Source organism: Conger conger, chromosome 12, assembly GCF_963514075.1.
Source record: "Conger conger chromosome 12, fConCon1.1, whole genome shotgun sequence".
Classification (NCBI taxonomy): Eukaryota; Metazoa; Chordata; class Actinopteri; order Anguilliformes; family Congridae; genus Conger; species Conger conger.
Genome location: NC_083771.1, coordinates 42,946,728 through 42,969,227, shown reverse-complemented (window position 1 = coordinate 42,969,227; position 22,500 = coordinate 42,946,728). Strand labels below are relative to the sequence as shown.

At 52.8% G+C, this 22,500-nt stretch overlaps 1 protein-coding gene across 7 annotated transcripts in view; it reads right to left on the bottom strand.

Moving 5' to 3' along the window:
- The window catches only part of LOC133141669 (probable E3 ubiquitin-protein ligase HERC1), a 93,474-nt gene that overhangs the window by 35,450 nt on the left and 35,524 nt on the right, over positions 1 to 22,500 (bottom strand). For all 7 annotated transcript variants that reach the window (XM_061262260.1, XM_061262265.1, XM_061262267.1 and 4 more), the window contains exons 26-42: positions 21,476 to 21,711; positions 20,256 to 20,456; positions 18,320 to 18,440; positions 17,948 to 18,188; positions 17,258 to 17,421; positions 14,109 to 14,270; positions 13,685 to 13,782; positions 13,313 to 13,408; positions 13,054 to 13,221; positions 12,391 to 12,630; positions 11,498 to 11,581; positions 11,105 to 11,324; positions 9,243 to 9,510; positions 7,443 to 8,206; positions 6,723 to 6,975; positions 2,103 to 2,143; positions 311 to 394 (exon numbers count right to left, since the gene is read on the bottom strand). In XM_061262260.1, the coding sequence (XP_061118244.1) occupies positions 311 to 394; positions 2,103 to 2,143; positions 6,723 to 6,975; positions 7,443 to 8,206; positions 9,243 to 9,510; positions 11,105 to 11,324; positions 11,498 to 11,581; positions 12,391 to 12,630; positions 13,054 to 13,221; positions 13,313 to 13,408; positions 13,685 to 13,782; positions 14,109 to 14,270; positions 17,258 to 17,421; positions 17,948 to 18,188; positions 18,320 to 18,440; positions 20,256 to 20,456; positions 21,476 to 21,711 (3,441 nt within the window). The remainder of the gene's footprint in view (positions 1 to 310; positions 395 to 2,102; positions 2,144 to 6,722; positions 6,976 to 7,442; positions 8,207 to 9,242; positions 9,511 to 11,104; positions 11,325 to 11,497; positions 11,582 to 12,390; positions 12,631 to 13,053; positions 13,222 to 13,312; positions 13,409 to 13,684; positions 13,783 to 14,108; positions 14,271 to 17,257; positions 17,422 to 17,947; positions 18,189 to 18,319; positions 18,441 to 20,255; positions 20,457 to 21,475; positions 21,712 to 22,500) is intronic.

The window sequence follows — 22,500 nt, the reverse complement described above, 5'->3', positions numbered from 1 at the left end:
TTATGATGAACATGCATAGCTTTTTTTCTTTTATTTAACTACAATAGTTATGGAATCTTTACTTTGTAACTATTGCTACTTCCCCCCTGCTCACTATAGAAAACTGTAAAACTGTAAAACAATATTTATCAGAGATAATTTAATAATGCATATATCTGAATTCAGTCCTTTATTTGGCAGTTTAAAAAAAATATGTTAATGCGGGTATTTTGCTGGTAAACTTCAAATGCACACAAGTCACTTTAGCCAGTGTAGCAGCAGTTTGATTGAGTGATTCAGTGAAAAAATAGGACCCAGTTTTACAGAATACCTGCTGCCTCCATGGCTTTGTAGATATGTCTCACAGAGAAGCCCATTTCTAGCAACCGTACGGGAACAAACATTTGAGGCCGTTCTGGAATTTTAGGGGAAAAAAAAACAAACACTCAATAGAAATAAAATCATACAAGATTTGATCCATTGATCCAAATCATCCATTATTCGCATAATCTGTACATCCCTAATATACATAATACAAAATTAAGTCACAGCTAGATTCCCACCAAATTAAACCGGATAAAAAAAGGTACCCCCTATTTTCTCAAAGCTACATGATCAGGAGGCTTTTAGAAGATCCTGTAACATTACAAAGTCTCTACATAATGCAGAACGATAAATAATCATTACAAGTAAAACAGTATTATAGTTTGATAACTATGAGATTTATCAATTAGTATTATAATATTATAATAGTTTAAGAAACTATAGTAACCAAGGGGCATCTATCAAAGGCCCTCAGCATTTAGTGTTTTAATTACATTTACTTAAAGTACCACAGAAATGGTGTGAGTGAACGCACAGGACATCATGCACTTGGCCACACCACACACAGTGCACTGAGCGAGCACCCAAATGGCAAACGGTTAATACCACACGCTGCCGACATGGGGGAACGAACACAAGCAGGCAGCCATTTTGTTCTGCGCTACAGCGAGACACTGGAGTCCCTCCCTTCCTCTCCCTTCATCTCTATGGGTGTGGTCGTTTGTTTATCCGGCGCTAGTCTGCCATCTGCTCGGGGTCCTCGCATCTCTGTTGCCTAGTGACGTTGAGTGACGCGTCGCATTTTGATTGGTGCAGACCAGTAATCGGGCGCTGAATGAACAGCTATAGAGAGCACACGCTGAAAAGTGTTGCTCGAGTCAAAGGTGGCTGACAACGTAACCACCTAAAGTATTCATCTCATGTTTCGTTACGGCGATATATTTGCCTATACATCGCCTACACCAGGGGTCGGCAACCCTGGTCCTGGAGAGCCGCAGGGCGTGCCGGCTTTCGTTGTTACTTGGCATTAATTGATCAATGAAAGCCGTCGATTACACAGTTAACTCGCCTCACCTGGTTTCTTGGGTCTGAATCGGCTGCTTATTTTAAGGTGGAGACGAAAGCCAGCGCGCCCTGCGGCTCTCCAGGAACCAGGGTTGCCGACCCCTGGCCTACACAGACAAAATGATATTTTCACAAAGGGCTTTTCTTTTAGGCGACGGTAGGAAAGCGAAGTCCTGAACATCGATCGAAACGCGACGCGTCACGACACGTCACGACACGTCACGCGTCATGACATACGACGCGCCGCTGCGGAGCGGAGATGAGCCGGGGCGCCGGAGCAGACGGCTGAGGCGGGGGGGGCGGGCGGTGGTGTCCGCGGCGGCCCGGGGCTTACCCGCGCGGATCCGGGCCCTGCCGCAGGCTTCCAGGAAGGCGGGCTGCGGGTCGGAGAAAACCTCGCAGCCGGACGCGGGCCCCGGCCCGGCCACGGCAAAGCCCGGGTGCAACATGGGGTTATTTATCAGGCTGGCCAGCGTGGGGAACCGCGCTAGCACCATCCTCCTAGAAGAAGCCAAGACACAGAGAGGCAGGGCTGCTATCGAGCGCACGGAGAGCCATTCCCCCCCGCAGCCTGAGAGGCGCAAGCCCCCACACGCCCCACGCAGAGAGCTCCAGAGCACAACGGACAGGAGGTCTGTGGGTCTGTCTGTGGGTGTCAGTGGTTAGGCAGGCAGAGCTGCAGAATCACAGACCGAGGGGGGGGTTAGTGTCCACGGCGGGCTGCGGCCACTTACCTGTCCTCTGCTTCTCCTCCGCGCCGCTGACTGACATGGATCTGAGGCAGAAACACCCAGGGAGTCAGTGATGTCCGTCCTGTCTCCTGACCTGCCCCGTGAACCGCCCCCCCACCCCCCAAAAAAACCCCACCCCAGACCTGCCCCATAACCCACCACCACCCCTGACCTGCCCCATAACCCACCACCACCCCTGACCTGCCCCATGACCCACCACCACCCCTGACCTGCCCCATAACCCACCACCACCCCTGACCTGCCCCATAACCCACCACCACCCCTGACCTGCCCCATGACCCACCACCACCCCTGACCTGCCCCATAACCCACCACCACCCCTGACCTGCCCCCCCAATCCACCCACTTGATCCACCCTCTCTGCCTCACAATCCACCAGTCAACCAAGAGAGTTACAAGATGACTGATATACACTGATATACGCTCTTTATTGATATGTGTTATACTAAGGCATTAGTATAATTAGAGGCTAATTTACGTGCAGTAATGTCATAACTCCTTTACAGGTTAGCACATAATTAAATTGACAGATTACATGTTTTTATAAAACTATTAAAAACAAATTGCCATGAATATTTACATTAAATAATATCAATTAAATTGTATAAACCATTAATGAAGCAAGATGCAAGGCTTTGGGGGCTGTTATTTTGTAACAGTTCTTTACTCTGCCCATAGAATGCACACACTATCGTACTGCACTGTACAGGAAGTGGTCGTGGGGTAGGTTTTCACAGCTGGCCAGCAGAAACGCAGGCCCCTGTTCACACAGCAGCCCGGAGCTGACGGAGCGAATTACCCGCAGATTCCTCTAACGACCCAAACCTCACGGGACCTTTAAAACGCCACTTTCCAAGTCTTAAGGCTTCACGCTTCCGCGGTTCACATCTGTGAGAATCAATAACGCTGTATGATTAGAGGCTGTGGCTGAGGCCCCGTTCACAGAGCGGAGAGCAGACCGTCTGTGACGCCGCGGATAACCTGTCAGAGATCTGCTGGCCGCGGTCTGCTGGCCGCGGTTTTCTCATAACTGTACGACACGCCTCCCCTGGGCATTCAGTACAGGGCAAGAATAATACACTCTGCACAAGAAAATATATATATATACTCTACATAATGTACTCTACTTAATTCTGTTAAACATTACATTCAGGGTACGTGGGCCCACAGAAGATTATTATTTTCATCAACATTTATCATGACATACACTCTGTGTTATTCATATTTACACAACCCACAGAGGAAGTTTATTAAAGACTGCGTCATTGAAATACGCATTTCTCTACAGTTTCTCACACACACATCTTATCAATGTGTCCACAAAATAAAACCATTCATCCTGCTACATTGGACCTCGTGAAACATATGGCATGACAGTACTATTATTGCCTACTCCACTCCCATATCCATGGTTATTAATCATGAACAGAAACACGTTTTTTTATTATTACTGTAAAGGTAATGTGGGTCATGGTTGTGCTATTCTTGGGCAAAACTGCTGGCTACATTTAAAACAAGCTCTACCGTGATGAGTGGAGGCCCACGGGGTCGACCAGCCCGCCGTTTAATGGCGGGATACAGAGGTCAGAGGTCAGAGGTCACACATTACCCGCACATACAGCAGGCTTATAAACACAGGCAGGAAGTACCTACCAGCAGCCAGACTGAACAAATCAGCAGACCTGATGAAGAGCTCCAGACACTCACAGAGGCACATACTGTATACAGCATGCATGACTGAGCCCAGAGACCTCCTCACTCACAGGAGTGCATACTGTATACAGCATGACTGAGCCCAGAGACCTCCTCACTCACAGGAGTGCATACTGTATACAGCATGACTGAGCCCAGAGACCTCCTCACTCACAGAGACACATACTGTATACAGCATGACTGAGCCCAGAGACCTCCTCACTCACAGGAGTGCATACTGTATACAGCATGACTGAGCCCAGAGACCTCCTCACTCACAGAGACACATACTGTATACAGCATGACTGAGCCCAGAGACCTCCTCACTCACAGAGACACATACTGTATACAGCATGACTGAGCCCAGAGACCTCCTCACTCACAGAGACACATACTGTATACAGCATGACTGAGCCCAGAGACCTCCTCACTCACAGGAGTGCATACTGTATACAGCATGACTGAGCCCAGAGACCTCCTCACTCACAGGAGTGCATACTGTATACAGCATGACTGAGCCCAGAGACCTCCTCACTCACAGGAGTGCATACTGTATACAGCATGACTGAGCCCAGAGACCTCCTCACTCACAGGAGTGCATACTGTATACAACATGACTGAGCCCAGAGACCTCCTCACTCACAGGAGTGCATACTGTATACAGCATGACTGAGCCCAGAGACCTCCTCACTCACAGGAGTGCATACTGTATACAGCATGACTGAGCCCAGAGACCTCCTCACTCACAGGAGTGCATACTGTATACAGCATGACTGAGCGCAGAGACCTCCTCACTCACAGGAGTGCATACTGTATACAGCATGACTGAGCCCAGAGACCTCCTCACTCACAGGAGTGCATACTGTATACAGCATGACTGAGCCCAGAGACCTCCTCACTCACAGGAGTGCATACTGTATACAGCATGACTGAGCCCAGAGACCTCCTCACTCACAGGAGTGCATACTGTATACAGCATGACTGAGCCCAGAGACCTCCTCACTCACAGGAGTGCATACTGTACACAGCATGACTGAGCGCAGAGACCTCCTCACTCACAGGAGTGCATACTGTATACAGCATGACTGAGCCCAGAGACCTCCTCACTCACAGGAGTGCATACTGTATACAGCATGACTGAGCCCAGAGACCTCCTCACTCACAGGAGTGCATACTGTACACAGCATGACTGAGCGCAGAGACCTCCTCACTCACAGAGACACATACTGTATACAGCATGACTGAGCCCAGAGACCTCCTCACTCACAGGAGTGCATACTGTATACAGCATGACTGAGCCCAGAGACCTCCTCACTCACAGGAGTGCATACTGTATACAGCATGACTGAGCCCAGAGACCTTCTCACTCACAGGAGTACATACTGTACACAGCATGACTGAGCCCAGATACCTCCTCACTCACAGGAGTGCATACTGTATACAGCATGACTGAGCCCAGAGACCTCCTCACTCACAGGAGTGCATACTGTATACAGCATGACTGAGCCCAGATACCTCCTCACTCACAGGAGTGCATACTGTATACAGCATGACTGAGCCCAGAGACCTCCTCACTCACAGGAGTGCATACTGTATACAGCATGACTGAGCCCAGAGACCTCCTCACTCACAGGAGTGCATACTGTATACAGCATGACTGAGCCCAGAGACCTCCTCACTCACAGGAGTGCATACTGTATACAGCATGACTGAGCCCAGAGACCTCCTCACTCACAGGAGTGCATACTGTATACAGCATGCATGACTGAGCCCAGAGACCTCCTCACTCACAGAGACACATACTGGTCTGTTTACAGTAACTTCATCAGATAGAAACACTGTCCCAAAAGCAACACCCCCGGTGCTTGTATAGTGTGTGCAAACCATTTATCCATCCAGACCTAAATGTGTGAGGTGACAGGTGAACAAAATGGGTGAGTAACAAACAGGTTGTTTCTGGTTCTCCTCCTTCAGATCCAAGATATTCACTGCCGGAGGTTGGTGGGGTGGAATAAGGTGAGGTACTCACTGCAGGAGGAAGGGGTGAGGTACTCACTGTAGGGTGTGGGGAAGATGGGGGTGAGGTACTCACTGCAGGGTGTGGGGAAGATGGGGGTGAGGAGCAGGGTGTGGGGAAGATGGGGGAGTGAGGTACTCACTGCAGAGTGTGGGGAAGATGGGGGTGAGGAGCAGGGTGTGTGGAAGATGGGGGGGTGAGGTACTCACTGCAGGGTGTGGGGAAGACGGGGGTGAGGAGCAGGGTGTGTGGAAGATGGGGGTGAGGAGCAGGGTGTGTGGAAGATGGGGGTGAGGTACTCACTGCAGGGGGTTTGGGGAAGATGGGGGTGAGGTACTCACTGCGGGGGGTGGGGAAGATGGGGTGAGGTACTCACTGCAGGGTGTGGGGAGGATGGGGGTGAGGAGCTGGGTGTGTGGAAGATGGGGGTGAGGTACTCACTGCAGGGGGTTTGGGGAAGATGGGAATGAGGAGCAGGGTGTGTGGAAGATGGGGGTGAGGAACTCACTGCAGGGTGTGTGGAAGATGGGGGTGAGGTACTCACTGCACGGGGTTTGGGGAAGATGGGGGTGAGGTACTCACTGCAGGGGGTTTGGGGAAGACGGGGGTGAGGTACTCACTGCAGGGGGTTTGGGGAAGACGGGGGTGAGGTACTCACTGCAGGGGGTTTGGGGAAGACGGGGGTGAGGTACTCACTGCAGGGGGTGTGGGGAAGATGGGGGTGAGGTACTCACTGCAGGGGGTTTGGGGAAGACGGGGGTGAGGTACTCACTGCAGGGGGTTTGGGGAAGATGGGGGTGAGGTACTCACTGCAGGGGGTTTGGGGTGGAATAGGGTGAGGTACTCACTGCAGGGGGTGTGGGGAAGACGGGAGATGGAGGTGCGGTACTCACTGCAGCAGGTTGATGGGCAGGAAGGGGTTGAAGTTCTCCAGGCCGTCGGCCTGCAGGGCGGACAGCAGGGAGGCTGCCAGGTCGTTGCTGGACGAGGAGGCCGAGGCGCTGTTGGACTGGCCCAGTCCGGCTGGCCCTTCTGAGGCGCTGTGGGACTGGCCCAGCCCGGCCGGCCCTTCTGAGGTGTTGCTGTACAGAGACACCGTGCTGGAGGACTTGGACACGGGCTGGGAGGACGAGGGCGGGCCCGAATCTGCAGAGGTCAGAGGGGTCAGGGGTCAGAGGGCGCGCTTTTCAAACCGTACCGGCGCCTAAACTAAAAACAAAGAGCAAATGACAACATTAAAGAATGCCTTTTTTTATTTTTTATTGTAAAGGCAATGCTTATAATATATATAGTTTCGCTTTTGACATTTTGACCGAGTCTAACGTTAACAGTCAGAGAGAGTGTAACATTAGCTAGAGAAGGAGCGTGGCAGGGCCATGGGAGAGAGCGGTGCTTCTGTTTCAGGGCACCAGATGGCAGTACAACACAGTGGATAGTTCAGTCCCTAGCTCAGGCATTAAAGCTGCCTGAAATGAAGCACAGAAATCCATGTTGGTCTGATATGAACTGGTTGTCTGGGAAACGCTGCCACAGGTACCCAACCCTGCACGTAAAGGCATGCAAAACGGGGGACTGAGAACAGGCTGAAGATGCGGAGCGTGCCCTAGCCCTACCCTTGCGGTCCCGGGCCCCGGAGTCCTCCTGCAGCTGGTTGAGCGCGCCCTTGAAGATCATGACCTGCGCCCTCTCCAGGTCGGCCAGCGAGGCGCCCTGGCTGATGGGGCAGGGCCGGACCGCCCACTTCACCATGCTGCGCACCACGAACTGCAGCACGGAGCGCAGCTCCGCCCCGTCCTCCCGGCCCGGCTCGGGGCTCCTGGGGGCCGCGGGCGGGCTCTTGGGCGCCAGCAGCAGGTCGGTGAACCTCCCGCAGCTCAGGATGACGGCCAGGGCCTTGAGCGCCCCCAGCAGGAGGTAGGACAGACGCACGGCGCGCAGCTCCAGGGAGAGCAGGTCGGGGCGGGAGGGCGGGGGGGCCGACGCCACCTCCGGCGGGGCGCAGCGGGGGTCCTCCTGCTCGGCGGGGCCCTCGTTATCGGTGCCGGGAGACTCCGCGGGGGGCTCCCGCTCCTCCGGGCCTCCGGCCCGCGCCTCCTCCCCGTCGCCCTCCTCCGGCACGCCCCCCGCGGCCTCCTCGTCGGCCATCACGCGGGCGATGTCCTGGTCCAGACGGCGCTCCAGCTCGGTGCGGCGGGCGGGCGGCCGGGGCCCCGGAGGCCCCGCGGGGGCCTGCTCCTCCAGGGTGCCGCTCAGGAAGATGAGGTCCAGCAGCACGCCCGGTTTGAGACCCCGCAGGCGGGACACGTCCAGCTGAGGGACGTCGCTCGGCTCCAGGGCCGACACCGGCGTGTCGCTGGGAGACCAAGAGTTCAGGAAGCTTCGGTTAGTGCGAGGAGACGCGCAACATGCAACAGCGGGGCGGGAGGAGGAGCATGGGAGGTGGAGGATTGGCGGAGGAGGATTGAGGTGGAGGATGGGCGGAGGAGGATGGGCGGAGGAGGATGAGAGGTGGAGGATGAGAGGTGGAGGATGGCGGAGGAGGATTGAGGTGGAGGATGGGCGGAGGAGGATGGGCGGAGGAGGATTGAGGTGGAGGATGGGCGGAGGAGGATGGGCGGAGGAGGATTGAGGTGGAGGATGGGCGGAGGAGGATGGGCGGAGGAGGATTGAGGTGGAGGATGGGCGGAGGAGAATGAGAGGTGGAGGATGGGCGGAGGAGGATTGAGGTGGAGGATGGCGGAGGAGGATTGAGGTGGAGGATGGCGGAGGAGGATTGAGGTGGAGGATGGGCGGAGGAGAATGAGAGGTGGAGGATGGGCGGAGGAGGATTGAGGTGGAGGATGGGCGGAGGAGGATGGGCGGAAGAGGATGGGCGGAAGAGGATGGGCGGATGGGGGGGAAAAAAGAGAAAAGAAGGGAAAGAAAGCAAAATGATCAGGTGAGTGAAATCGGCAGGGAATTAACAGAATGGTAGAAGAAATGCGCAGAAAGGGAAATTAACTCAAAGACAGACTGCTCAAATGAAAATGTGATTCTCAACTTTAACGACACAAGCATGCATACATGCTACATGCTATTTCATGCCTGCAGCAATGAAATTCTAGCTTTCTGACAAGAAAAACAATACTATAATTCTGAAACAATCGGTCTTGGTAAAGAAATCATAAACAGACAATACATTGCCTCTTCATTTCAGACAACGATTATGCAGAAAAGACCAGACAGGCTGGTTTTGTGTGTTTCTGTGTGTTTCTGTGTGTGTGTGTGTGAGTGTGTGTGTGTGTGTGTGTGTGTGTGTGTGTGTGTACATGTGAGTGTGTGTGTGTGTGTGTGTGTGTGTGTGTGTGTGTGTGTGTGTGTGTGAATGTGTGTGTGTGTGTGTGTGTGTGAGTGTGCGTACATGTATGTAGTACCTGACAGTGAGCTCTGCCTCCTCCCACTGCAGCTTGGCGAGGGGGCTGCCCTCCTGCAGCACCCCCAGCAGGGTGGCCCTGCGGCCGCTGGGCTTGTGCAGACAGAGCCCCCCGGCCCGAAGCCCGCTGTCCACGCCCCCGATCAGCGCCAGCACGGGCCACACCTCCCGGCACAGAGCGCCCAGCTGCGGCTCCGAGAGGGCTGAGGGGCCCGGGGCCACCTCCCCCAGAGCCTCCTCCTCCAGGCCCCGCTTACCGAGGGACACGCCTGCAGGACCAGAGGGGAGGGATGCAGTCAGAAGGGTTCATATGGAGGAGAGAGGAGTGATTCAGTCAGCACGATTCATATGGAGGAGAGGAGTGATTCAGTCAGCACGGTTCATATGGAGGAGAGAGGAGGGATTCAGTCAGCACGGTTCATATGGAGGAGAGAGGAGTGATTCAGTCAGCACGGTTCATATGGAGGAGAGAGGAGTGATTCAGTCAGCATGGTTCATATGCAGGAGAGAGGAGTGATTCAGTCAGCATGGTTCATATGGAGGAGAGAGGAGTGATTCAGTCAGCACGGTTCATATGGAGGAGAGGAGGGATTCAGTCAGCACGGTTCATATGGAGGAGAGGAGGGATTCAGTCAGCACGGTTCATATGGAGGAGAGGAGGGATTCAGTCAGCACGGTTCATATGGAGGAGAGGAGGGATTCAGTCAGAAGGGTTCATATGGAGGAGAGGGGAGGGATTCAGTCAGCACGGTTCATATGGAGGAGAGGGGAGGGATTCAGTCAGCACGGTTCATATGCAGGAGAGAGGAGTGATTCAGTCGGCAGGGTTCATATGGAGGAAAGAGGAGTGATTCAGTCAGCACGGTTCATATGGAGGAGAGGGGAGGGATTCAGTCAGCACGGTTCATATGGAGGAGAGGGGAGTGATTCAGTCAGCAGGGTTCATATGCAGGAGAGGAGGGATTCAGTCAGCACGGTTCATATGGAGGAGAGGAGGGATTCAGTCAGCACGGTTCATATGGAGGAGAGGAGTGATTCAGTCAGCACGGTTCATATGGAGGAGAGGAGTGATTCAGTCAGAAGGGTTCATATGGAGGAGAGGGGAGGGATTCAGTCAGCACGGTTCATATGCAGGAGAGAGGAGTGATTCAGTCGGCAGGGTTCATATGGAGGAAAGAGGAGTGATTCAGTCAGCACGGTTCATATGGAGGAGAGGGGAGGGATTCAGTCAGCACGGTTCATATGGAGGAGAGGAGGGATTCAGTCAGCACGGTTCATATGGAGGAGAGAGGAGGGATTCAGTCAGCACGGTTCATATGGAGGAGAGGAGGGATTCAGTCAGCAGGGTTCATGGATGATGGACCACGATGGACAGCTAAGAACTGTGTATGTGAGCACATCAGGGAACGTGTGTGAACGTTTGCATGTGTGTGCACGTGTATGTAATGCGTGCGAGTCCCTGACCCGGCTTGGTGAACGCGTGTGCGTGTGTATATAATGAGTGTGTATATATTCTGACCCGGCTTGGTGAACGCGTGTGCGTGTGTATATAATGAGTGTATATATATATGTTCTGACCCGGCTTGGTGAACGCGTGCGTGTGTATATAATGAGTGTATATATATATGTTCTGACCCAGCTTGGTGAACGCGTGCGTGTGTATATAATGAGTGTATATATATATGTTCTGACCCGGCTTGGTGAACGCGTGCGTGTGTATATGAGTGAGTGTGTTCTGACCCGGCTTGGTGAACGTGTGTGCGCGTGTATATAATGAGTATGTATATAATGAGTGTGTATATGTTCTGACCCGGCTTGGTGAACGCGTGTGCGTGTGTATAATATGTATATATATGTTCTGACCCGGCTTGGCCAGCCCTCCCTCACAGAGCAGAGGCCCGATGAGCTCCAGGCGGCTCTCGATGTGCTGGTTGATGTGGGGGGTCCAGCCCTCACACAGGTGCAGGCGTCTCAGCAGCTGCACGCCCGCCTCCAGCAGGACCGTGGCCCGCGGGCTGCACAGGGGCTCCCCCGGCAGCAGGTCACTGGGCATGCCCCGCATCTGCAGCTCACACAGCGCCACCTGGAGGCACACGCACTGCGTCAAAACCGCAGAAACCGAGGGAGATAGAGTCTCCCATTCCATCCATCTAGCTATCTCTCATTCTCACTCTTCGTAATGGTTCTGCATTAACTTCAGCAGATATCGGCTTTACTACCTGAATAATGAATTTAGGAAGACTGATGTACACTCACTTTCTCCCCAGGGTTACTGCTGTAGAACAACACACAGGGGTACAGCTCCGTGGCATCGACACCTTCAAACGCCAGCTTGGGCTCCTGTCAATCACAGACAATACGCATGAGGCAGTGGACACTCGTTCAAGCACTTCACCCCCACCAACCCAATCACAGAGAGAGAGGGACCACCCCACCCAATCACAGAGAGAGGGAGGGACCACCTCACCCAATTACAGTGAGAGAGGGACCACCCCACCCAATCACACAGAGAGAGAGGGACCACCCCACCCAATCACACAGAGAGAGAGGGACCACCCCACCCAATCACAGAGAGAGAGGGACCACCCCACCCAATCACAGAGAGAGAGGGACCACCCCACCCAACCACACAGAGAGGGAGGGACCACCCCACCCAATCACAGAGAGAGCATGACACTCCTCACCCAACCACACAGAGAGAGAGGGACCACCCCACCCAATCACAGTGAGAGAGAGGGACTATCCCACCCAATCACAGTGAGAGAGAGGAACCACTCCACCCAATCACAGTGAGAGAGAGGGACTACCCAACCCAATCACACAGAGAGAGAGGGACCACCCCACCCAATCACAGAGGGAGAGAGGGACTACCCCACCCAATCACAGTGAGAGAGAGGAACCACTCCACCCAATCACAGTGAGAGAGAGGGACTACCCAACCCAATCACACAGAGAGAGCGTGACACTCCTCACCCAATCACACAGAGAGAGAGAGGGACCACTCCACCCAACCACACAGAGAGGGAGGGACCACCTCACCCAATCACAGAAAAGATTGACCCCCTCACCCAATCACAGAGAGAGACCCCTCCCCCCCACCCAACCACTCAGAGACAGAGTGACCCCCCCGCCCACGGTCCAGGGCTGACCTTGTTGTTCTTGGCGAAGGAGATGGTCCGGGCCTCCATGTCCAGGATGCAGGTGATGGTGTCCCCCTGGGTGAAGGAGGGCAGGGCCCGGCCCAGCTCCCCGCCGTGGTACAGGCTCCCACTGTAGGCGCGGTACAGCCACATGTCCGTGGTGGTGCGGTGGTTGAAGTCGCGCACGGGCCAGCGGGACACGCCCACGCACGTGCCCTCGTTGCCCTTGTTCTCCTTGGTGATGTAGAACTGCGGGAAGGACAGTCGCGTGACCACCGGACCACGGCATGGAGCAACACTCACAGAACAATGGCAAGAGCCCCTTTCACACATCCCTCATTAGCTAATGTGGGATTGTGTGTTTCTCACTGGCGGATGTGGGATCATTCACTTCTCATTGGCTGATGTAGGATTGTGCATGAGCGGATGTGGGATTGTGCACTTCTCATTGGCTGATGAGGGATTGTGTGTTTCTCATTGGCTGATGTGGGATTGTGCGTTTCTCATTGGCTGATGTGGGATTGCACGTTTCTCATTGGCTGATGTAGGATTGTGTGTTTCTCATTGGCTGATGAGGGATTGTGTGTTTCTCATTGGCTGATGTGGGATTGTGCGTTTCTCATTGGCTGATGTGGCGATCGTGCATTCTCATTGGCTGATGTGGCACCCTACCTTCCAGATGAAGCAGCCGGACGTGATGGCGGTGGTGGCCAGGCCGTAGCCCTTCCCCCCGGACCCGTGGGACAGCACGTTCCCGCTCTCCAGCGAGCAGCAGGTCAGCTTGTACGGGTCGAAGGAGAAATCGCCGATGGGAATGCACTCATCCTCCCTCCCGATGCCCTGGGACACACACACGACAGTCCGGCCCATTCCCACAAACAGGATGCACGCACTGACAACGCAACGATAACAGTATCAGGTTTGCAAATACCTTCTGTGGGCTATCGGTCTGTTCTTGATTCCTGTTTACGTCCGGGTGCTCCTCCCACATATATGCAGACAGAAGGCCAAACAGTCGACACACGATCTGAGATCGAAGAACCACAGAAGACCGTTACTCGACCATACGGAGAAGGGACTCTAAACCGCCCCTGCGTTTTTCCCCAGAGGCTGAAATGAACAGCCGTGCTGTCATCTCACGAGGCCACAGCAGAGGCTTGGTGAGAGTGGGAGCAGAGGAGCACAGACACATCACCATCCATCACTGGCCAAGCGCTCGACAGACCGGCGGGAGACCTGCACGGGTGAAACGACACGAGGTCAACCTGGATTTAAATTACGAGCAAAGCCCCCTGGGATTCACCTGTTTGATTTGTCCTGGGTCCGAACAGGCAGGCAGCAGAGCCTCCAGAATATGGAAAGCCAGCAGTTTGGTCCGCAAGTTCCGGAAAAGCGGGGAGCCTGAAATTAAACGCGCGCGTTAACCCCAATACCCCATAAGCCAGAGGTGTCCAATCTTATCCTAAAAGGGCCGGCGTGGGTGCAGGTTTTCGTTTTAACCCAGCAGTAACACACGTGATTATACTAATGAACTAATCATGGTGTTTAATCAAGACCTTGATGAGTAGAATCAGCTGTCTTAGTCCTGTGCTAAAACAACAACATGAGTAAACAGAAACACACGGGGAGTAAACGGAAACACACGGGGAGTAAACGGAAACACACGGGGAGTAAACGGAAACACACGGGGAGTAAACGGAAACACACGGGGGAAGTGAGCGACACACCTGTCGTGGCTCTGTGGGACACGACGGTCATGAGGGGGTCGATCCACTTCCCAAAGGCGGTGACCCGCTTGGTGCCGCGGATCGACACGATCCTCCGCAGGAACACCAAGAAGTCCGCCAGCTGGGACTCCACGATCCGGCTGCTCCGGGGCACCTCCCCCTCTGCAAGCACCCACACGCCAGGGTCAAAGTTCAACCCGCAACCCCGGTGCAAAAGCTGAACGGCCTTCGATCCCAAAGCAATTATTCATTAGCATCCATTGCCCAGTCTTTTTTGAACCAATGCAGTTCCCCCTTTGGTTCTTGGTGTGTTAGTTTAAGGACAGTGGAATAGAGTAGTCGTGCGTTACAGGGCATAATTCAGCTCTCACTCTCTTGTTTGGCTTTCTGGGTGTGTTAGTTTAAGGACAGTGGAATAGAGTAGTCGTGCATTACAGGGTATAATTCAGCGCTCACTCTCTTGTTTGGCTTTCTGGGTGTGTTAGTTTAAGGACAGTGGAATAGAGTAGTCGTGCATTACAGGGTATAATTCAGCTCTCTCTTGTTTGGCTTTGTTGGTGTGTTAGTTTAAGGACAGTGGAATAGAGTAGTCGTGCGTTACAGGGTATGATTCAGCTCTCACTCTCTTGTTTGGCTTTCTGGGTGTGTTAGTTTAAGGACAGTGGAATAGAGTAGTCGTGCGTTACAGGGTATGATTCAGCTCTCACTCTCTTGTTTGGCTTTGTTGGTGTGTTAGTTTAAGGACAGTGGAATAGAGTAGTCGTGCGTTACAGGGTATGATTCCGCTCTCACTCTCTTGTTTGGCTTTGTTGGGTGTGTTAGTTTAAGGACAGTGGAATAGAGTAGCCGTGCGTTACAGGGTATAATTCAGCTCTCACTCTCTTGTTTGGCTTTCTGGGTGTGTTAGTTTAAGGACAGTGGAATAGAGTAGTCGTGCGTTACAGGGTATGATTCAGCTCTCACTCTCTTGTTTGGCTTTGTTGGTGTGTTAGTTTAAGGACAGTGGAACAGAGTAGTCGTGCGTTACAGGGTATGATTCAGCTCTCACTCTCTTGTTTGGCTTTCTGGGTGTGTTAGTTTAAGGACAGTGGAATAGAGTAGTCGTGCGTTACAGGGTATGATTCAGCTCTCACTCTCTTGTTTGGCTTTGTTGGTGTGTTAGTTTAAGGACAGTGGAATAGAGTAGTCGTGCATTAGAGGGTATAATTCAGCTCTCACTCTCTTGTTTGGCTTTCTGGGTGTGTTAGTTTAAGGACAGTGGAATAGAGTAGTCGTGCGTTACAGGGTATGATTCAGCTCTCACTCTCTTGTTTGGCTTTGTTGGTGTGTTAGTTTAAGGACAGTGGAATAGAGTAGTCGTGCGTTACAGGGTATGATTCAGCTCTCACTCTCTTGTTTGGCTTTGTTGGTGTGTTAGTTTAAGGACAGTGGAACAGAGTAGTCGTGCGTTACAGGGTATGATTCAGCTCTCACTCTCTTGTTTGGCTTTGTTGGTGTGTTAGTTTAAGGACAGTGGAATAGAGTAGTCGTGCGTTACAGGGTATGATTCAGCTCTCACTCTCTTGTTTGGCTTTCTGGGTGTGTTAGTTTAAGGACAGTGGAATAGAGTAGTCGTGCGTTACAGGGTATGATTCAGCTCTCACTCTCTTGTTTGGCTTTGTTGGTGTGTTAGTTTAAGGACAGTGGAATAGAGTAGTCGTGCGTTACAGGGTATGATTCAGCTCTCACTCTCTTGTTTGGCTTTGTTGGTGTGTTAGTTTAAGGACAGTGGAATAGAGTAGTCGTGCGTTACAGGGTATGATTCAGCTCTCTCTTGTTTGGCTTTCTGGGTGTGTTAGTTTAAGGACAGTGGAATAGAGTAGTCGTGCGTTACAGGGTATGATTCAGCTCTCTCTTGTTTGGCTTTGTTGGTGTGTTAGTTTAAGGACAGTGGAATAGAGTAGTCGTGCGTTACAGGGTATGATTCAGCTCTCACTCTCTTGTTTGGCTTTGTTGGTGTGTTAGTTTAAGGACAGTGGAATAGAGTAGTCGTGCATTACAGGGTATGATTCAGCTCTCTCTTGTTTGGCTTTGTTGGTGTGTTAGTTTAAGGACAGTGGAATAGAGTAGTCGTGCGTTACAGGGTATGATTCAGCTCTCACTCTCTTGTTTGGCTTTGTTGGTGTGTTAGTTTAAGGACAGTGGAATAGAGTAGTCGTGCATTACAGGGTATGATTCAGCTCTCACTCTCTTGTTTGGCTTTGTTGGTGTGTTAGTTTAAGGACAGTGGAATAGAGTAGTCGTGCATTACAGGGTATGATTCAGCGCTCACTCTCTTGTTTGGCTTTCTGGGTGTGTTAGTTTAAGGACAGTGGAATAGAGTAGTCGTGCGTTACAGGGTATGATTCAGCTCTCTCTTGTTTGGCTTTCTGGGTGTGTTAGTTTAAGGACAGTGGAATAGAGTAGCCGTGCGTTACAGGGTATGATTCAGCTCTCTCTTGTTTGGCTTTCTGGGTGTGTTAGTTTAAGGACAGTGGAATAGAGTAGCCGTGCGTTACAGGGTATGATTCAGCTCTCTCTTGTTTGGCTTTCTGGGTGTGTTAGTTTAAGGACAGTGGAATAGAGTAGTCGTGCGTTACAGGGTATGATTCAGCTCTCACTCTCTTGTTTGGCTTTCTGGGTGTGTTAGTTTAAGGACAGTGGAATAGAGTAGTCGTGCGTTACAGGGTATGATTCAGCTCTCACTCTCTTGTTTGGCTTTGTTGGTGTGTTAGTTTAAGGACAGTGGAATAGAGTAGTCGTGCGTTACAGGGTATGATTCAGCTCTCACTCTCTTGTTTGGCTTTCTGGGTGTGTTAGTTTAAGGACAGTGGAATAGAGTAGTCGTGCGTTACAGGGTATGATTCAGCTCTCACTCTCTTGTTTGGCTTTGTTGGTGTGTTAGTTTAAGGACAGTGGAATAGAGTAGCCGTGCGTTACAGGGTATGATTCAGCTCTCACTCTCTTGTTTGGCTTTGTTGGTGTGTTAGTTTAAGGACAGTGGAATAGAGTAGTCGTGCGTTACAGGGTATGATTCAGCTCTCACTCTCTTGTTTGGCTTTCTGGGTGTGTTAGTTTAAGGACAGTGGAATAGAGTAGCCGTGCGTTACAGGGTATGATTCAGCTCTCACTCTCTTGTTTGGCTTTGTTGGAGCCCGTGCTGTGGTCGGTGCCGTCGGGGGCCCCGCTCTCTAGCGCCTGCTGGTGGACCAAGTGCAGAAGACACTGCAGCTGCTCACACATCACGTCCATCAGGGCCTGCAGCACATCCAGCGGGAGGGTGTCCTCACAGGAGCTGCCAAACAAACAAACAGAACAGTGTCTCTATAAGAGCCATCTCACACAGTCAAACAGTCTCTATAAGAGTCATCTCACACAGTCAAACAGCACAGAACAGTGTCTCTATAAGAGCCATCTCACACAGTCAAACAGCACGGAACGCAGCCGTCTCCATAAATAATAACTTTATCTGTGTCGCACTTTGAGCATACAGCAGTAAAAACAAAATACATAAAAATACACACAATGCCATAAAACATAACACAATACTGGAGATGAAATAAAAGTATAAAAATATAAAAGAAAAAATACAGACCGAAGAAACAGTAGCAAAAATATATAAAAACACATTCTCTCACAGTCAAACAAACAACACAAAACAAACCCATCACACCCAGACATCCCCAAATAAATAAAGAGCTCTTATTGGCTCAGGCGCAGAGGCTGTGGCCTCACAGCGGTAATGGCGGTAATGGCGGTAACCGTGGTAACGGCGGTAAGGGCAGTAACCGTGGTAACAGCGGTAACGGCGGCTCCCTCACCTGGCAGCGATGGCCAGGATCTGCAGCAGCCGGGCGCTGGCCAGCTTCACCGCCCCGCTCAGCTGCATGTGTCCGGACACGGAGGCAGCCAGCCAGCGCTGGTTCATCAGCACACACGTGCTGTCCGTCAGCGCCGACAGGATCTCCAGCACGCCGCACTTTATGATCACCACCAGGTCCACCGGCTTGTAGTGGAAATTCAGCGCAAACACCGTGGCCAGGAGCAAATGCTGGTAGGACCCTGAAACATAAGGGAAAAACACTATAACCACACGCCTATATGCCCGTCTTCATAATGACATATAATTAGCCCAGATCAAACTCAAATCAGCCGTTAGCAATGCTAGCGGACATGGGGAAATGCGCACAAACCTGTCTGCCCCTTGTGCGCGGTGACCTTCTGCTGCAGCACTCGCACCACCTGCTGGTAGAGCTTGTGCGCTGCAGCCTGCAGGTCCCTCTGCGTGGACATCTTAGCAGAGTGCGTCCCTGACTGAGGACACAACACAAGAGCGTCACGCTGACCGGCGGCAGGTCTCCGCCCATCCCTTCACACTGCAGGCAGGAAACCTAGCGAATGTAGCGTAGCGCTAACGTCCCAGAAACGCCCCCACTGTTCACACACTATTCACAGGGAGTTCAGCGGGGGGTCTTACGGTGTAGTGGTGCATCTTTTCGTTGACGGCGGTCAGGGTGATGGGGAGTTTGGCGGGGGGTCTTACGGTGTAGTGGTGCATCTTCTCGTTGGTAGGGACAGGGCAGTGGGGAGTTTGGCGGGGGGTCTTACGGTGTAGTGGTGCATCTTCTCGTTGGTAGGGACAGGGCAGTGGGGAGTTTGGCGGGGGGTCTTACGGTGTAGTGGTGCATCTTCTCGTTGGTAGGGACAGGGCAGTGGGGAGTTTGGCGGGGGGTCTTACAGTGTAGAGGTGCATCTTCTCGTTGGTAGGGACAGGGCGATGGGGATTTGGCGGGGGGTGTTACGGTGTAGTGGTGCATTTTCTCGTTGGTAGTGGACAGGGTGATGGGGGGTCTTTTGGTGTAGTGGTGCATCTTCTCGTTGGTAGGGACAGGGTGATGGGGAGTTCAGCGGGGGGTGTTACAGTGTAGTGGTGCATCTTCTCGTTGGTAGGGACAGGGTGATGGGGAGTTCAGCGGGGGGTGTTACGGTGTAGTGGTGCATTTTCTCGTTGGTAGGGACAGGGTGATGGGGAGTTCAGCGGGGGTCTCACGGTGTTGTGGTGCATTTTCTCGTTGGTAGGGACAGGGTGATGGGGAGTTCAGCGGGGGGTCTTACGGTGTTGTGGTGCATTTTCTCGTTGGTAGGGACAGGGTGATGGGGAGTTCAGCGGGGGGTCTTTTGGTGTAGTGGTGCATCTTCTCGTTGGTAGGGACAGGGCGATGGGGGGTGTTACGGTGTAGTGGTGCATTTTCTCGTTGGTAGTGGACAGGGCGGTGGGGAGTTTGGCGGGGGGGCTTACGGTGTAGTGGTGCATCTTCTCGTTGGTAGGGACAGGGCGGTGGGGAGTTTGGCGGGGGGTCTTACGGTGTAGTGGTGCATCTTCTCGTTGGTAGGGACAGGGCGGTGGGGAGTTTGGCGGGGGGGCTTACGGTGTAGTGGTGCATCTTCTCGTTGGTAGGGACAGGGTGATGGGGAGTTCAGCGGGGGGTGTTACGGTGTAGTGGTGCATTTTCTCGTTGGTAGGGACAGGGTGATGGGGAGTTCAGCGGGGGTCTCACGGTGTTGTGGTGCATTTTCTCGTTGGTAGGGACAGGGTGATGGGGAGTTCAGCGGGGGGTCTTACGGTGTTGTGGTGCATTTTCTCGTTGGTAGGGACAGGGTGATGGGGAGTTCAGCGGGGGGTCTTTTGGTGTAGTGGTGCATCTTCTCGTTGGTAGGGACAGGGCGATGGGGGGTGTTACGGTGTAGTGGTGCATTTTCTCGTTGGTAGTGGACAGGGCGGTGGGGAGTTTGGCGGGGGGCTTACGGTGTAGTGGTGCATCTTCTCGTTGGTAGGGACAGGGCGGTGGGGAGTTTGGCGGGGGGGCTTACGGTGTAGTGGTGCATCTTCTCGTTGGTAGGGACAGGGCGGTGGGGAGTTTGGCGGGGGGTCTTACGGTGTAGTGGTGCATCTTCTCGTTGGTAGGGACAGGGCGGTGGGGAGTTTGGCGGGGGGGCTTACGGTGTAGTGGTGCATCTTCTCGTTGGTAGGGACAGGGCGATGGGGATTTGGCGGGGGGTGTTACAGTGTTGTGGTGCATCTTCTCGTTGGTAGGGACAGGGTGATGGGGATTTGGCGGGGGGGCTTACGGTGTAGTGGTGCATCTTCTCGTTGACGGCGGGCAGGGCGGTGGTGGTGGGCGCGCCCAGGCCGAAGCAGCCGGAGAGGAACTGCAGCTGCACCGACTGCAGGAGGCCGGGGAATCGAGGAGGCGCAGAGGAGCCCCCGCTCTTCTCCTCCTCCATCTCCGACAGGAAGGAGGAGATCTGCCGCAGCGCCTCCAGCCGCACCTGCAGGGGGAGACAGCAGTGCCTCCTCAGCACGGCGTTCTACAGGCAGCTGCGTGTGTCCGTGGAGCGTCAGGGTGTGAGGAAAATATGGACCAAGTGCCCGTTACAACACCCACAGACTATCCGTGGGCTGGGGAAAAGCGTTTTTGAAGCCCTGGGAATGGCCTTGTTGTGAATAAAAAAAATTTTTTTAATCACAATGGAATGGTTTATATTTGTTTGCACGCTGAGTAAAGTAAATTATATAAATTCTGTAGTGCCTAAAAAAAATATATACATCCCATAATCTATGCATAAACGTGAATATATAATTCAAAAGGTTTTCCATTTTTGATGACCACTTAGAGAAAGGTATGCAGGCTTATTTGTAATCCAGGCCTCTCATGAGAGTTTTGTCTGCTATGGATGTCCAAATAATCTCTTACCCTCTGGGCAATTTTTAAATAATTAATGACTTCGAGACAAAAAATTAATTTCAGGCCTGACTGGTTAAACATGCAAAATGGCAGCCTATTCATAACAAAATCACTGATTTATTAATCATAATTCCTCAGAGAAAAACCTGGGCTCCCATTTAAAGAGGAACAGCTTTTCCACCGCGACCTTTAACCCAGGATTAACAACTGATCCCAGTGGCACACAGCTCTGAAGCAGCTCTGTGTTTTAACATGGCTGAGATATGCTGTTCCACACAGCTCTGAAGCAGCTCTGTGTTTTAACATGGCTGAGATGTGCTGTTCCACACAGCTCTGGAGCAGCTCTGTGTTTTAACATGGCTGAGATGTGCTGTTCCACACAGCTCTGAAGCAGCTCTGTGTTTTAACATGGCTGAGATGTGCTGTTCCACACAGCTGAAGCAGCTCTGTGTTTTAACATGGCTCAGATGTGCTGTTCCACACAGCTCTGAAGCAGCTCTGTGTTTTAACATGGCTGAGATGTGCTGTTCCACACAGCTCTGAAGCAGCTCTGTGTTTTAACATGGCAGTGGTTTGGCATAGCCGTGGTGGGTTTGGCGGTACCTCGGCCCTCTGCTGCTGCTGGGCCATGGCGAGGGTGATGGCCTTGGGGTCGGCCTGGCCCCCCAGCTCCCGCTCCATGAGGGAGGGGCTCCGCAGGAGGCTCCCGCACAGGAACTGGAAGACCTGGCCCAGGACGGGGGAGCTGCCCCCGGGGCAGAGCGTGGTGCTGGGGCTGATGCACTGGCGCAGACGCTCCCACGCGTCCTTCATGAGGCCCAGGGAGCAGAGCGGCAGGCCTGGGGCACGGGGGGGACCGTCAGCACCACCGCTCACAGGCAAACAGCACACCCGCTCACAGGCAAACAGCACACCCGCTCACATACAAACAGCACACCCGCTCACATGCAAACAGCACACTCGCTCACAGGCAAACAGCACACCCACTCACATGCAAACAGCACACCCGCTCACATGCAAACAGCACACCCGCTCACATGCAAACAGCACACCCGCTCACAGGCAAACAGCACACCCGCTCACATGCAAACAGCACACCCACTCACATGCAAACAGCACCACCGCTCACATACAAACAGCACACCCACTCACATGCAAACAGCACACCCACTCACATGCAAACAGCACACTCGCTCACATGAAAACAGCACACCCGCTCACATACAAACAGCACACCCGCTCACATGCAAACAGCACACCCGCTCACATGCAAACAGCACACCCGCTCACATGCAAACAGCACACCCGCTCACATACAAACAGCACACCCGCTCACATGCAAACAGCACACCCACTCACATGCAAACAGCACACTCGCTCACATGAAAACAGCACACCCACTCACATACAAACACACCTGAACAACACACCCGCTCACATGCAAACAGCACCACCGCTCACATGCAAACAGCACACCCGCTCACATGCAAACAGCACACTCGCTCACATGCAAACAGCACACCTGCTCACATACAAACAGCACACCCGCTCACATACAAACAGCACACCCGCTCATATGCAAACAGCACCACCGCTCACATACAAACAGCACACCCGCTCACATGCAA